The sequence below is a fragment of the Malania oleifera genome, chromosome 10, assembly GCF_029873635.1.
Source record: "Malania oleifera isolate guangnan ecotype guangnan chromosome 10, ASM2987363v1, whole genome shotgun sequence".
Classification (NCBI taxonomy): domain Eukaryota; kingdom Viridiplantae; phylum Streptophyta; class Magnoliopsida; order Santalales; family Ximeniaceae; genus Malania; species Malania oleifera.
In genome coordinates, this window is record NC_080426.1 from 81,726,616 (window position 1) to 81,743,893 (window position 17,278).

At 36.5% G+C, this 17,278-nt stretch overlaps 1 protein-coding gene across 1 annotated transcript; it reads left to right on the plus strand.

The window, feature by feature from the left end:
• The first annotated feature begins 354 nt into the window (after nt 1–354).
• Nucleotides 355–10,196, plus strand: LOC131165287 (uncharacterized). The gene is made up of 3 exons (XM_058122945.1): nt 355–706; nt 813–983; nt 9,712–10,196. The coding sequence occupies exons 1-3, from the start codon at nt 558–560 to the stop codon at nt 9,956–9,958; spliced, it is 567 nt and encodes a 188-aa protein (XP_057978928.1). The 5' UTR covers nt 355–557; the 3' UTR covers nt 9,959–10,196.
• The last annotated feature ends 7,082 nt before the right edge of the window (nt 10,197–17,278 follow it).

A 17,278-nucleotide genomic window follows, 5' to 3' on the forward strand; every position in this document is an offset into this window, starting at 1 on the left:
TGAGTATTTGACCTTGAGTTTGAATATGAGTATGGAGCAAATCTAGAAATACATATAACAGAGCAAGAATTAGGAGTGTGAGACTAGATCTCAACTAATAAAGTTTATACTAATTGAATTGATGTTTAATGAGTATGAACATATATGATTATTAATGAATTTAAATATTATTTGTTAATAGATTAGAGAATATCTACCCAATGAAATCATAAATCCATCAATCGACTCATTTAAAAGTAGATAAAAATAGTTTAAACTATATTTCACTCATTTTATTTAGGAATTAGTTATGAATCAATTTAAACATACTGAATTCCATTTGAATTAATGGCCTTATCCATTTTTTCGAGTCTATTTTTGCTTATTGTAATGGCACTAGTCTCCAGCTTGACTGCTTGAGGCTTCCCATCGGCTGCTAATATAAGTGCACGTGGCGATCTGAGAACCACGAAATGGATCAGCCTTTCTTTCTGCCATGGGTAAAGGATGAGAAACATTAAACGAAAATACCAGTCCACGGACTGACCTTCCCGTAGTAAAGCTTAAACTAACTCAACATGTTCATGGCCTCAGCCCAACAGGGCTTTCTCGCCAGCGCGCTCACTTCAGCACACAGACCCAGCAGCTGGAGGATTCACAGCTATTCTGTGAACTTAATCTCATGTGGATACCCAACCAATGACCACATCCCCAAGGATTCATCCAAGTATTACCTCTCTCTCTCTCTCTCTCTCTCTCTCTCTCTCTCTCTCTCTCTCTCCTTTTTTCTCTTTTTTTCAGTTAAAATATTTTCTCAGAGATTGAATTTCCAGGACAACAGAGAATCAATTGGCAAAACTGGCGATCGTAGCGCTTGCAGCTGGGGTTTTGACATTGGGATCAGTGCACGAAGCATCAGCGGCCAAGACAGGCGGCAGAATCGGCGGCCAGGCGTTTCGGTCTTCGGCACCTCGGTCTTATTCCCCTAGAATTGATAATTCCAGGTAATTTCATCTCCGCGACTTGCTTCGGGAATCCACCTCTGTGGCCTTTAAAGGGCGGGGAATCTGATCTGCTACCTGCAGAAAGCCGTTAGGCATTGAAATTGATTAGTGAGCTATTCTATTCTTTTTACTTTTGGCTGGGAGATGGAGTTTTTTCCATTTTTTGGTTTTTTTTAATAAAATATTAAGTAACGGTTTGGTGGGAACTTTTTTCCCATTTTGATGCGTCCCAAATCCCACTAGATGATTTAATGAGATTTAAAAAAAACTCGCGGGACCATCAAGCAAGTTCTAAAGAGCTATTAATTGGTTGATGCGTGACCGTCAAAACTCGCTAGATGGTCTAACGATTTTTCTTTAAATTTTGCTGGACCATCCAACAAGATTTGCACTGTTCAGTTGAAAATATAATTTTTTAAAAAAAGTTCATTCTTTTAAGTTTTAAAAAGTTATTTTTAAAAAAGTTCATTCTTACTACATAAAATTGGAAGAAATATCTAAATATTTTGAAAAAAAAAATAAACTTAATTAAGAATGTGCACATTCATTGAATAACTTTTGTATTTCAATTAGGACTTTAATAACCATTGTCATTGTCCCTCTTATTGCACTTGAATAACTTTAATATTTGTCATTGTCCCTCTTAAGAATGTGCACATTCATTGAATAATTTTTGTATTGTCCCTCTAACTTTAAATAACTACAATAAATGCGATTTTGTATTTCACAACCTTCATACATATTTACAGTACATCAAATTACTGTAAAAATTTCAGCAGGGTCTCCTTTTAAAATCGAACATATCCATCCATGCACCTATTCAAAGAAAACATTTTTCATCAACAATCGATACCAATATGTTCACAAATTTCATTCCCAAATTTCATACACATTCATAGTATTGAATAACTGTAAAAATTTCGGCAGAGTCTCCTCTGAAAATATAGTATATCCATCCATGAACCTGTTTAAAGAAAACATTTTTCATTGACAATCGATAGTAGTACGTTCACAAATTTCATTCACAACTTTCATACACAACTTTCATTCACATATACAAATTAGGGAATAACAAATAAACATTCTCAATTATACATAAATAATGCATTGAGGCTATACAAATGAAATAAAATTAATCGATGCTATACAAAATGAAATCAAAAGAATCAGGCTACTCAAGTGCCATAGGGAGGTTGTCTCTGGTCTTGAGGTGGCTGTTGTCTGCGTCCGCCCCTTCTTTCCTGGTCATCTCTATCTGGTGTGTTGTCTCGTCGTCGTCTTGTATGTCTATCATCTTTGCCTAGAGGTACTGCATCATTATCATCCATATGAAGGAGATGGGGAGATGGCTCATATAATGAATCTGGATGAGAATAAGGTGGTATGGCTGGTGCATCCACGTCCTCCGCATCTACACTGTCATCCAACAAGTATGACATGGATGGGGTGGCAATAAAGTCGGATGGGGCGTCCGCCCTGCTACAAGACGGCCCTGCAATATCAGCTCTTGTCGAACATGCATACGGTGCTAACGATCTAAACACATACTTACTTTGTACAACAGGCGGCTCACTAGTGCTGCTCCATGAACCACAGGATACATGCTGAGCATGTCCTCCTCGTATTGGAGTTGTTCAAACTCTTCGTACTGGAGCTGCTCGACCTCCTTGTGCAGGTGGGTCAGGTCGAGGTACATGGGTTTGTCGTCCATCCTCCTAGACAAGCTCCAATCTAGCTCTGACTAATCCCTGTATTGTAGGATCTTGAGAGATCAGATCTACCTCATGCAGTATGTCAGTCTGTAGTATAGAAAAAAATTTAGTTAGTACATTCACATCGTAACATACATATTAAAAAAGTATAAGGTGTGGGTTAATGTCTACTTACGAGATTAATATATATAGTGGCGGTCTTGTCCACGAAGCGTTGTGTTATGAACCTATACCAGCTAAAGTATGGGTCATAATGCCGCAAAGGACTGTCCTCTTGCTCGACCGAGATGATATTCTCTTTTCGATGCTCCTATGTAGTCGCATACATCTCGTGTAAAGTTGTCCAGTTGGTCACCCCTCTACTGCGTCCATCAATTGTATGTAGGTCTTGCCCATGTACCCTCGATGTCGATAAGGGGTCGGGAATGTCGTGATGATAGCTAGACTTTTGCATAACTCGGTCAGGGTGATACCACTCAATAATATGAAAGTATATGAGTAGCACTCGGGTTACCTACAAGTCACTCCCAACCGCATAATCGGTGTAGGGCCTCCATATGAACTACACTTAAACATAAGTAAAATTTAAGTGGACTATACATATTTCGTCCAAAAAAACTGTGATTTGTTAGAATTTAAGCGAACTATACCTTATGATCTTGGTGCATGTCCAACTTGAACCTGTACCAAGGCAATGTATGTTACGCAACTGATGGTGCCCTCATCTCGTCCCTCCACCTGTACAACATGAAAACATAAATATTACAATGTAACGAGCAGTAAGTAGTTTGTAGTACTTAGAGCACAACTGCATTGTAATTGACGTTGTTACTAATCTGTATGCGAGTGGGACTGGGTCAATTGGATGACCATCTTTGTCCCTTCGAATCAGCAGCACATCGAGGCGCAAAGGAGTTAGGGAGGGGCATCTCTCCTAGGCTGTAGTAAGCATGGTGGGCCAGATATCTCCCGCCTCAACGGGTGTGTGGCGCAACACATCTCCTTGTACTGTCACGCCAAAGTCACAGACCCCCAATTGTATGAGCAAGTCTTCAGTGGGATCTTTTGGGTGCCCTCCTTGTTCATCTGTGTGATAAACAGGGATTTCATACGTTGATGGCTCGAATGACGATCCTAGACCTTCAATTAAATCCACAACAGGCGTTCCACCAATCTCCACACTCGTGTATGGTTCAATACAACCAGACGCGGTCATTTCACAATGTTTGTTGGGCGTCTTCTTCCACTTCAACCACATGTTTGGCAAACGTCTACGTCTGCGTATCCACGATGACACCCATTTGAGGAATCGTCTCCACATATAACTGCACAGTTATATGTGTTGCGCCTAAGTTGTGTGCATCCAACACAATGTGCAGACAATAGTCATCTGTTACAGGAACAACCTCATAGAACTGTATTATTGAACCCCCATATAGGGTATTTTGCGGTCATCCGCAATGCATATTGGTTTGGATCAATATGCAAATGTTTGTATATTTTCGCATGTAATTTGTTTAATTTAGCCCTATTATCAATTCGAATTGCTCGAACAGGATTAGTACTATAACTAACACTTTCTACTCCTGTGATAATCTCCCCCCCCCCCCCCACCCCCCCCCCCCCAATATACAATGACACAGTCACTGGAACACTGCTTGAGTTTCCTTCTATTTAGACCAACTCTCAGGAAATAGTAAAGACCTACAAAAAACAAAAAAAAAAAAACATAACACCTTTTTTCGAGATTTTAGACAATCAAAGTTTTTTTCTTTTTGAGGTTTTGAGAAAACTTTGGAATTGATTTGAATATACTTTTTTTATAATTTAAAAATTCAAGGTTTAGTTTCTAAAAAAAACCTTTGTAAAAGTAATAATTTGAAATTTTAAGAAGTAAAACTAGTGTGACATTATTTTTTTTTAAATAATACCATCACCAAATTAATTTTTTTTTATAATATATATTAGAACAACATATTTATTTTGATCATTTACAATATTTCAATTCAATTGTAACCTTTTTCTACCACAATATTTGTAGAAAACCAAATTGATTTGTTTTCAAACTAACCTTAATCTTGTCGTTAAAATTGAATTTGTTTGAATATATTTACCTTTGGTTTGGGTGTCTAAAATTCCGCCAAGAGTGATTGAAATTTAAGAAATGCAAATTTAACTAAATTTTGAAAAAATATAAGTTTGTTTGACACAATCACAATCGCAATTCACAAATTTCCAATTTAATTAGTTCTATCCAAATTCGAACAAAAATATATTTAAAATATAACATCCAAACTTAAAACTAACAACAAATTACCCAACAACAATTACACATAAAATATATAACAAATTCAATTAAGTAAAATACAAAAAACAGATTCAACCCTAACCTTAGATTGGCGGTTTTCTGATGCAGCTTCCAATCACAAAATTGAAAGTATGAAATACTAATTTATGAATCAAACTAACAAATCTTTCAATCAAACTAACGAATCCTTCAATCAAACTAACAATTCTCAATGAAATAAAATAAGTGTTTAGGGTAAGAAAAATACATACCTCATCTCCTCTTTTTTATACCTTCCTTCGCAACTTTCGGTGAGGCTACGAGCTACGTTCCTCCTCCCTCCTACGATCACCTGTTGCGAGTCCAATCTCTAGGCCTGCTACTGCTATCCTCCCCTCTCTGCAATTTCGCGAGGAAAAAAACACCCAAGCAAAACTCGCTGGATAATCTAGAGAGTTTTGCCACGTGTTAAAGGACGATTCATTTCCCAACTAAAACTTGTTAGATGGTCTAGTGAGACTTAAAGAAAACTCGTTGGATCATCAAACAAGTTTTAGTTGCGACGTGTCAACCATTGGACAACCCCCATCATTTAAAAACTTGCTGGATGGTCCAGCGAGTTTTGCTTAAAATCTCACTGGACCATCCAGCGAGATTTAGGATGCATCAAAATAGAAAAAAAGTTCCCATCAAACAGTTATTTAATATTTTATTAAAGAAAAACCAAAAAATGGAAAAAGCTCTTGGAAGATGGGTCAGGTGCCATCTATGCCCAATATCTATGACCCTAATTGTGTCCCATCTCATAATTTCACTCCTTTCCTTCCTATCTTCTTATTTTAGTGATGATTTGCCGTTCTTTTAAGAGTCCTAAAGAAAATTGAAGACTATCGAGTTCAATCTTATGTTTAGTGGTTGGCCTTAAGCTGGCCTGCTAGAAGCCCATAAATTATCCTGCGCAATCGGTGGTGACTTTAACCTATTTAGTTGGTAATGTGAGGTTCACAGTGGGTGAGCTGGTGCATTCTTCCAAAATATCTTATATGAGGTGTTGGGAAATAACAACAAATTCCCGAAACCTGTGAGAAACGAAATAGAGAAAGAATACACGTCAAAGAAAAATCAATCACACGCACAAGATAGTATTTACGTGGTTTGACAATTTTGCCTACGTCCATAAAGTTGCAGGGATTTCACTATTATCAGGAAGAAAAATACAGAGAGTGCGGCTGTACAATGCTCTCTCTCTCGCTCTCTCGCGAAGTGTGACCACTTATCTTAATCACCAAAAAACAATCATTTTATATGTTGCGCACAGGGTTACAAATGGGCTATAAAATGGGCCCAAAAAAATTTTTCCAGGCTTACGGCCCAATCCTTCGCTCCATGGACTAAACCTTAGGATAGAAATCTCTCATTAAAGAAAAGTCAGGTCATCATCCAGATTGAACGCAACTAGACTCCACAAAAGCCCAACACGAGGCAATTCTTCCACATGGAATGTTCAATCTCGAGTGTCTTCATCAACTTTGCCAAATTCAAGGTTTTGAATTTGTTGTAACCCTGAATTAAAAATAATTAATTTCTCTATTTGTTGACCCTTCGGAGTAAATTCCATTTGTCATGGAAATGGTACATGAAGAATCCTTTTAGTTTTTCCAATATCAATAAATTCTATGTTTTGCTCTTGTTTCTTCCAAAAGGGAAGAAAGATCCCTGAGTTATTTTTGGATTCGAAAAAAATACTTTGGTTCTCCTAATAAGTAAGAAGTGTGTCGTGCTTCAATGGGTTTGCGGTGATGGAGGAACTAGAGGCTTACTTTATATTGTCTAGCCACCCTTGATTTCGAATATTGTTGCCCTTTGTTAAAGGTCATTTAAGCATCTGAACAAAGAAACAAAATATGCTAAAGTATATTTTTGAATTTCTAATATTTATTGATCAAAATATATATATTTTAAAATAAATATAATAGATATATTGTAAATATCGTCTTCTGCCTAGGTCGAATCATAAAATAAAATAATAGAAATGGTCTGTAATTTAGTTGCTTACTTCACGAACTTGTTAATTTCATAATTTTTAGGGGTTCACGTTCAACTCTCCACGTGTGCACCCAAGGATGATCATGAGATGTGTGGGAGGTCTCCTAATCAATCTTAGGCTTGGAATGTTGTTGAGAAATTTGGCTTTGTGGGCTCAAATGTGGATCTGCTAAGTGTGGCCCAATCTACTTAACCCTCCTTTAGCTAGCTCAATGGTTGCCTATGACACATGGTGTTTCATAATTATTCTTTTAGCTCTGTCATTACTCCATTTCATAACTCAAATTCTTTTTATCCGTCAACACCTTTATGCATGACCATGATCCTTCTCTTACTGGATAATATCCTCACTCCTAATTAGCGCTATCAAACCCATCTTCCTCAACCCATTTGGAGGGTTTTTTAGCTCTCAATTTTCGTCAAAAACTCTATTTAACTAAATCTTCTCTCTCTAAAACTATTATTATTTATACGTCATATACATTTGAGCTCATAAGGGTCATTCAGTTTTCTTTCCAATTTTCACTACATTCCACTATGTGTATACAACACTGTCTCCCATCCACGTCAAACACACATCTACATATATTAATGCGCATAATAATTTTTAGAAACTTAAAAAATTAAATGAAGTGATTTCTCCTATTTCATGTCAAATTCACATCAAAGAAAACATTTTATTTTTATTATCTTTTCCTCAAAATCTAACCTAATATTTCTATTATTGGAGGAGCAAAAAGACAATAGATGGGCATAAAGAGTAATTTGGGTGGATCTATAGTCCATAACTATGGGGTTTGAAAAATACACCAATCCTATAGCATCAATGTGGACTAACACAACATAGGAACATTTGCATAGATTTTGTTTAGCATGTAGTTATGGAAATAGATGCACATGAACTTTTTGTAGGGTATTCGACTTTGTACTTATAGTAAAAGATTGGGCTGAGTTTAGTTGCAATTCAACTAAGGGAATAGACAATTATTACTAGACTAAATTACAAAGTATTCACCAAGATTTTGAAGTTAATTAGGGAACATTATATTAAGCATGTTTAATGACCATTTACCACGTTTGATTTGGATGTTTGAAAATGAAATTAGAAACTAGTTTGCACGAAACCTGAAACCATACACATGATGGTTTTTTCTCTCTCTCTTTTGTTCACTAACCATGTAGCAAACAAAATTAAGAGAACTCCTCACCAATCATTATGCTCTTCCAAAGCCCTAGCTCGTGAGTGAATTTAACCCAAATTTTGCATGGTTTCCCATCAGTTATCCCAAGTTTAATAGTAATCACTCTTTTTAAGAGACAATCGTTCTTTGCAGAAAATGTCATCAAGCATTTCATTGGTTAAATGTATTTTAAATAAAGATATCATGTTGGTATATCTGCATTTATATTATGCAGTTGGAACTATTGTTTGGTCAATTTAATTGCATATGCATATGTGCTATTTGTGGTTCACCCAAAACATAAGATCGTATCAATAATGTTCCAGTACTTCTTGTTTCAATAAGAAAAACAAAAGTTTAAGCTAAAGCGGTTGAATTGAATGCATAGAAATGTTCACTTCCAATTCCAAGCAATTCAAGTAATATTTCTTCAAGATATGGTGTTTTATTTCAATTTAAACTACCACAAGCAATTATTGAAGTAGTACATCTCCTTATTTTCTATTCTTTCTGCACTATCCTTATTTTCTATTCTTTCTGCACTATGGTATTCATATTATTTTCAAAAACCTAATCTACAAGAAATTTACAATGCTGGTTGCACCCCATTTTATCTTGGAGACAATTCTCTATAGCGCACATAAATTTCTTCCTAAGAAAAATTTGTTATCTTGAACTATTTGTTTTTCTTTGTTTTTGACATATATGATTTCCACACTAAGCAGAGAAAGTGTGGCAAATAACTTTGATGACTTATTTGTGAACTTGAGGATGGACTAGAATATAATAAGACGATGTGACTGAATAGAAAAATGCAACTCTTTGGACCCATTTGGTGTTGAATTTCACTTAATAAAAGGAATCATAACTGACTTGGCACGTACTTAGTATCATCATGTGATATTGCTCTGAATTTTGACTAAACAATTTGAAAATATGGGTGTCTTGTTCGCATAATAGAAACAATGCAGGAATTTCTAATTAAATTTGGCAGCTATTTATATGGTTTTGGACATTTGTGAAATTGGAATATTCAATTATATATGAGTAGTTCATATTGTTTTGGGGCTTGTTTTTGGTTTGGGATTTTTTTTTTTGGGGGGGGGGGGGGGGATGTGAATCTCACCCTTGCAGTATTTCAGAACTTTAATTCATGATCCTATGAAAAAATTCAAATTGTTGTTGTCTTCAGAAATGTTTTCCTTTGTTTTCAAGCCCCAAGTGTTCCAATACAAATCTCAACTTGGTAGCAGTGTAGCATGGATCTTATGGTGATCTAATAATCAGTTTGTGCATAAAATATAATGATGAAATGTGGAGAATTTCCTAGAACGTACCAAGAAATAACTTCCTCAATATTTTTTTGATATTTTATTGGACAATCCTTATTTTTCTTTTCTTTTATGTTTTTGACAGTCATTCAATGTTAATATAGTCCATTTATAAGAAACTACAAACAAGCAAGTTGTCATGTTACTAATTAGTTTAAACACATTTGGCAGGAGAAATGTTTATATTAATCCACCACTCGCTCCGCCACTCAGTGGTGGGTATGGATATGGCTTCGGTGTGCCTTTCTATGGTGGATGGGGTTGGTCTCCATTTTCATTAGTTGCCCCGGCTCCTAGTGTTGCCATTGGTTTCGGAGGAGGGTTTGAAGTTTTGTCCTTTATTTTGTTCCTTGGTGCTATTGTTGCTGTAGTCAAGAGATTTGTTGGATTAAGAACTGAAGATGATGAAGACTATTGACACTAGATTGTGATGCTTCTTGTATATGTGTTGTCATAATGGCTACTAGACATTTGTGGCTGGGCAAATCATTGTCTATTGAAAAATTTTATGTTTTGACTTTTTTGTTTTCTTGAAATTTCATGTAATATAGTTTAAGCTGTGAGATTCGTGAATGCTGTTCAAAACTCAATTTTGTGGCTGACTTCATGTCATTTTAAATGCATAAAAGATGGTATTAGTGTTGTTGGCTGTTAAATCCAATCTAGTTGTAGGTGTTTGTGTAATCTTTGTGCACCTCCTTAAGAGTATGGTGATGATTGCCCACGTAAGCCAATCACCTAAGGAATTATATGGACTTCACTCACATGAGGCACATCACAAACATTGCCTAGGCATAAGGCAATCTCACACAAACTGACATTACATGAGTACAAGGTAAACCATTTTTTAGACAAGGCGAACCTCTCATTGCCAATGATTAGAGGATTACAAGAGAGGTCGTCAAATGCAAAGCACTTGTGTAGAGAGTTAAGATGGGATTGTCTAAAATAAATAACTTGAGGAGATATTCCAATTAGGGGGAAGAATGACTTGAAGTGAATATTATCCTAATAATTGTCGAACTGCCTAGTCAGCTAGACGAGGGCACAAAATGACATATAGTTAAATTGAATATTTTTATTTAGTCCACTTAACGTTATAAAATAATTTGACTAGTGTTTGGACTTAGCCATAACATTCCATTGATCATAAGTAAAGAAAACCTATTATAATTCTCCCAATAATTGGGCAAGGGTAGATGGGTTTTGTATTCAGTAAAGAAGTCCTCATCAGTTATTTTCATGTTTGCCTTGAAAACCTTGGGACACAAAGCTTGAAGATTGTTGAGTTGTGATTCATATTCAGAAGGTATCCACTCGAAGACTGTTACAAATGGTATGGCACAATACATTTAAGTCTGGGTGCAGTATAATTGTACATCATATGAAAGTATTTTGAGGTTTTCATATGGAGCTATATATACACACTGTAGCCGAGGGTTTAAACCCCAAAGTGATTTTTCATTTGATAATAAAATCGTACAGGGACTTTGTGGATGTGTACACATTGCCGAACCATATAAATTCATGTTCTTCTTATTATCCCTTTTATATTCTCTAATTTTCGTATTTGCTGTGTGTGCCCTCATAATCTTAGGGAATAATTTTGCAACAATTAGTATTAGAACACTAGGTTCATGTTAAGTTTGTTAGGGTTTGCATTTTGATTTTGGCATGGATGAGCAAGGTGAATACCATATTCAAAAAGTTCAACGGCAAAGGGAACTTTAGCCTATAACATATTAGAAGGTTTATAGGGCTCTAACAAGAGAGAAATCAAAGAAGATAGATGAATATGATTGAATGGAATTGGAACAGATCGCCTTTAGTACTATTAGTTCTTGTTTGGCAAATTCTATCGTATTCAATATGATGGAGGAGAAAATTGCCAAGGGTTTATGGACGAAATTGGAGTCTGTAAATGTCGAAGAGCAATACTAATAAATTTCTCTTTAAGAATTCATTGTTGTTCCTTCATATGCCTGAGAGTGGAGATCTGAAGTAGCATATGAATTAGTTCAATTAGATTCTTAGTGATTTGCTTAAAGTGGATGTGAGGATTGAAGATGAAGATAAATCTTGATGTTGTTATCTTCTCTTCCTTCATTTGAACAATCGGTTATGACACTACACTACAAGAAATCTTATCTAAGCTATGAAGAGGTTTCTAGGGTTTCTAAATCAAGCGAGGGTAGAAGAAGACTCAACAAGAGGACCACGAACTAGAGGGCTTGGTTGCCAAAATTGAGCATAGGAGAGGGAAATCCGAGGAGAAATATAAGTAAAGTGGTAGATCGAAGTCTTGATTAAGGGCCAATAATGTTAATTGCTTCAAGTGCAAATAGAAGGGGTACTATAACCAAGAGTCCTATTTGAAAGAAAGAGGAAGACAAGAAAGACCGACCTTCAAGCCCTACAAGTGTTGTGGTTGATAGTTCAAACGATGAAGAGTTATTGTTAATTTCTTCGGATAACAATTCTTTTACAAGATAGTTGGACTATGGATTTTGGTTGCTCCTTTCATTCTTGTCAATATAGAGAGTGGTTTGATACTTACAAGGAATGTGATGGTGGGTTGGTAGTTCTTGGGGATGATAATCGTTGTCATGTAATTGGAGTTGGTACTATGAAAGTTAAAATGTTTGATAACATTGTTAGAACATTACAAAATGTTAGACATGTTCCAGAATTGAAAATGAACATGCTTTCTTTAGGTTAGAAAAGAATTTAATTGAGCTTTCAGTAACTTTTGGAACTGGAATCCTAAAGGTTTCAAAGGGTTCTATGGGTTTTATGAAGGGTAAAATGAGTCAATAAAAATTTGTTTTAGCTTATAGGTAGTACAATTGTGGGTAGTCCAGCAGCTACTTCATTGGATACTGACACATTTGACATTAAGCTCTGGCACTTGGGATATATGAGTGAGCAGAGTATGATTGAACTCTATAAAAGAAAATTGCTGAAAGTATTGAAGGAGTGCACAGTCGATTTTTGTAGGTATTGTGTTTTGGGTAAATAGTGTAGAGTAAAATTCAAGTCGTCTTCCTAAAAGAGTATATGTATTCTAGATTATGTTCATAGTGATGTTTGGGGGCTTGTAAGCGTACCATCTAGGAATGAAGCTTAGTATTTTGTTAATTTCATTGATGATTACTCTAGGATGCTTTGGGTTTACTTTATGAAGGAAAATTCAGAGGTATTCTCCAAATTCAAGCAATGTTGAGAAACAAATGAGAAAATTAGTGAAATTTCTCAGGTTAAATAATGGGCTGGAGTACAAGTCTGATGAGTTTCTGAACATCTGTAGGTCGAAGGGAATTGTCAGACATTTTACAGTTCGTTCGACTCCACAATAGAATGAGGTAGTTGAAAGGATGAATAAGATCATACTTGAGAAATCTAGGAGAATGAAACTACATACAGAATTGCCCAATAATTTTTGGTAGATGTAGTTAGCATAACTTGTTATATTATTAATAGGTCACGTTCTACAAAGTTGGATGGTAAAGTAGTTGAGAAATTTTGGACAGTTCAAGAGGTTGACTACTCGACTTTGAGGATCTTTGGTTGTTTAGCATATACTCACATCCCTAGTAATGTTTGATCCAAACTAGACCCTAAATCGAAAAGGCACATTTTTACTGGCTATGAAAAGGGAGTTAAGGGGTTAAAGTTATGAGATATAAAGGATAATAAGGTGTTTATGAGTAGAGATGTTGTGTTCGATGAGACATTAATGCTGAGATATAAAGAAGATGGACAAGACAGTAAAGTTGACTAGAAGGAGCCAAAGGTGTAGGTGAAGCTTGGTAAACTTCAGGACCAGCAACCAAAGGTGCCTTTAGATAAGCGGCATTATTAGTGGAAATTAGATGATCATAGTGTAGCTATAGAAATACCTAGATGCATTATTGTGGAAAGTATACCCAATGCGCAGCGGAAACACAAATTGATTCAAAACAAGTAATGCAAACAACCAATGATGAATATACGGAAACACAATCAATCACAAAGAATAAAGGAAAGCAATAAATCAAAGACACGAGAATTTACATGGTTTGGCAATGTGCCTACGTCCACGGGAGCAACGACCAAATTTTTTACTATCAATTGTTAGGCAATGGTTACAAAATATTGTATGTATTCAAACCCTATGCGTACATGAGGCTTAGATACTATTTAAAATAATTCTATAGAAAATCTCGGAGGAAAATCCTCCAAATCCCTCAATCTACTGATATCTCTCGATTCAAAAATCATGATTTGCGCCGAATGAAACCGTCGGCAGTTATCTCTTGAGGCAAAAATTAAGCGACCATCGGCGATTTTCTTCCTGCAACCTCCTTCCCTATTCTTTGCTTCACCATGCTTTCCTGGTGTATGTGTTCTACTCAATATGAGCCACAAACCCAACAATCTCTACCTTGGCAAATATTCACCACTTAGGAGAAATATGAAAGCATAACCCCGCTACTCCACCCGGGATAGTAGATTAGGACCGCCTCCTGTCTAGCACTAGAAGACGCTGATCAAGTCCAAGCAATGCTTGAACTTGTCCAATGTGATAGACTTTGTCAACATATCAGCTGCATTCTCAAACGTGTGAACCTTCTCAAGTAGAAGCAACCAGTTCCTTGATCTTGTGAAATTGCACATCAATATGCTTTGTCCTCGTATGATACACCTGGTTCTTCGCCAAATAGATGACACTCTAACTATCACACTGGAGCCAAACTCTACCTTGCTGGATACCCATTTCCTTGACCAATCCTGTAAGCCACAACGCTTTCTTGGTAGTCTCAACCATTACTATGTACTCAGATTCAGTAGTAGATAAAGCAACAAGCGACTGCATCATAGACCTCCAACAAATAGGTCCTCCCAGGAGGGTGAATATGGTATTTGTGGTAGACCTTCTGTCATCCAAGTCCCCTACGTAGTCAACATCCAAATACCCTACCACTGATGGATTACTCTATTGTCTATTGAACATTATGCCAAATCCATTTGCACCCCTCAAGTATCTGAGAATCCACTTGACTACATCTTAATGTTGTCGACTTGGATTCAAAAAGAACTTGCTTACCACGCTGACAACTTGTGCCAAGTATGACCTTGTACGTACCACGACACACATTAGACACCCTATTGTACTGGTATAGATGACCTTCAACATGTCATGAACCTCATCGTCTGTCTTTGGGCACTGGGTGGTAGACTACTTAAAATGCCTCATTAATAGTGTACTAACCGGTTTAGCATTAGTCATGCTAAACCTTTCCAAAACTTTCTCCACATAGTTGCCCTGAGATAACAACAATGTCCCTACAAATCTCCATCTTAAGTATTGGGGATGTGGCTCATATTCTGAGTGGAACACATGTATCGGGGAAAGTACCGTGAAGTGAGGAACCAAGAGAGAGATGCAAGGTGTAGCCATGAGGGTAAAACGTCGAAGTTTTGGGGTTTAAAAGTTGATGATTTCAGGTAGTACTGTAAAATGTTCTTCTTAACTTCAAATTGTCGAGGTTTGGCCTAAATCATCGATGGTTTCACTCACAGACGTTATGGATTTTCGAATATGAGATTAGTAGATTGGGCTAATTGGAGGGATTTCCTCTGGAAGATTGCTACATAAGTGTTTTAGATCAACTATAGGTGTTCTATTTGCATAGATCATTATATAATCATTATTATGTAACCTTAGAAGGGATTAGGCGTGTAAGTTTCATTGTTCATAGTGAAAATAGTCGCTGCTCTCGTGGACATAGGCAAATTTTCAAACCATGTACAATCTTGTGTTTTGATTATTGCTTTTATTGATTCTCATTATTGAGTGGTTACTAAGTTTGTATAGTTCGTCATCGAGTGCTTTCTTGCTTGTTCTATTGATTTTTTCGTGAGAGTTTGTGCGAGTCTTCCACAGTGCACACTCGATGCCTACAATTGGTTTTTGAGGGCTGATTGTTGAGAACAACAATTGGTATCAGGCACAGGTGATTGTTGGTGTGGTGAACAACAAGTATCCTCTTGGTTTCATCCAAGTTTTTAATGTTGAACTCTTTATCGAACAGAGTCTTTAACTGATTCACCTTAGTCAAGTTTTTCACAGAAATCAGCATGTCGTCGATATAAAACAACAAAAATATGAGAGAACCGTCCTCAAGACTCCTCATATAGACGTAGCAATCGTACTCACACCTCCTGTAGCCTATATGTATCAAGTAGGTTTCAAACCGTGTGTACCAATGCCTCAAAGACTGCTTCAGCCCAAAAAGTGACTTCTTTAGTTTACAAACAAAGTGCTCCTATCTAGGTTGACAAAACATTTCTGGCTGTGTCATGTAAATCAACTTCTCCAAATCACCATGGAGGAACATCGTCTTTACGTCCATTTGCTCCAAATGGATATCATATTTGTGCCACTAATCCCAAAACTAACTTGATGAAAGTGTGTCTGATCACATAGTAAAAGATTTCATCATAATCAATTCCCTTCCTCTGTGAGTATCCCTTTGCTACAAATCAAGCTTTGAACTTCTCTGTTTATTTTTCTGAAACTGCTTCTTTCTTCTTGTAGATCTACTTGCATCCAATTGCCCTATTCACTGCTGGAAGCTCAACCAAGTCCCACGTGATGAGGATCAGCATGCCCTACCTTCTTTATTTTCAGATGTTGTGAAACGTGGATGACCTCCTGATGTCCATAGTTCCTTCGCTGACATGACGAAACATGGATGACCTCCAGATGTCCACTTCGATTTATAATTGGTTTGTAGGTTTTGCATGGATTATTTGAAGACCTTTTGTGATGGAAGACGTTTCTTGTTTGAAGACTTTGTTAGAAGACTTTATTATTATTTTGTTTGGATTTGTATTTTCTTAAACATTTCATTTCAATATTATTAGGTGCTTGAAGACGTGAAGAGAAGTGCTAAAGCAAGAAGACCCATATGGGCCCCACACGGAATTGGGCCTCATGCAATTGTTTCTCAAACAGTATTACACAACCTAGAGTCTTTCTAAGCAGTCTCAATTCCCCTAATTAATCAGGTATGCTAATATTTAAAACCAATAAGGCATTCATAACAAATTAAATATTTGCATACAGATATCTCATCATATCCCATTTAAGTATCAAGGTGTGTATGTAAAAAGATTTATCAATTAATGCAAACATACAAGGGTGCAACATATCTCATTTAATTCAAAAGTGTGCATGCAGATGATTATAACTATAAATGAACAAGCATACACATATGGAAATTTAGGTGTAGAAAATAAATGAGATAAGGAGAGAGAGACACACACACACAATATTTGTTATCTAAGTTCGGTCAAACCAGCCTACGTACCTGCCTTGGGCATACCCCCCAAGGATTCTACTATCCCTACTCACTCAAATGAGCGGAGCAAAAGTTGTTTACAATCTTTCCTTACAGGACAACGTAAATCCCAGCTACACTTACCGGGCAGAGCTATAACCCAGCAACACTTTAGGGGTGGTGTCAAGACCTAACTCAATTATCATACTGAGCCCAACTGGTCTCCTTTATGAGGCAGAGACTCCCTAGTTCAATTTTTAGGTTGAACCGAATTGGTCTCTCTTACGTGGCAGAGATTCCCTAGTTCAATTTACGGGCTAAACCCAATCGGTACATAAATTAAATAATTTGTACAAAATAAATGCTTCTCAGAAAACAGAGATGTACAACATGAAAGCTCTACAATGCACTCT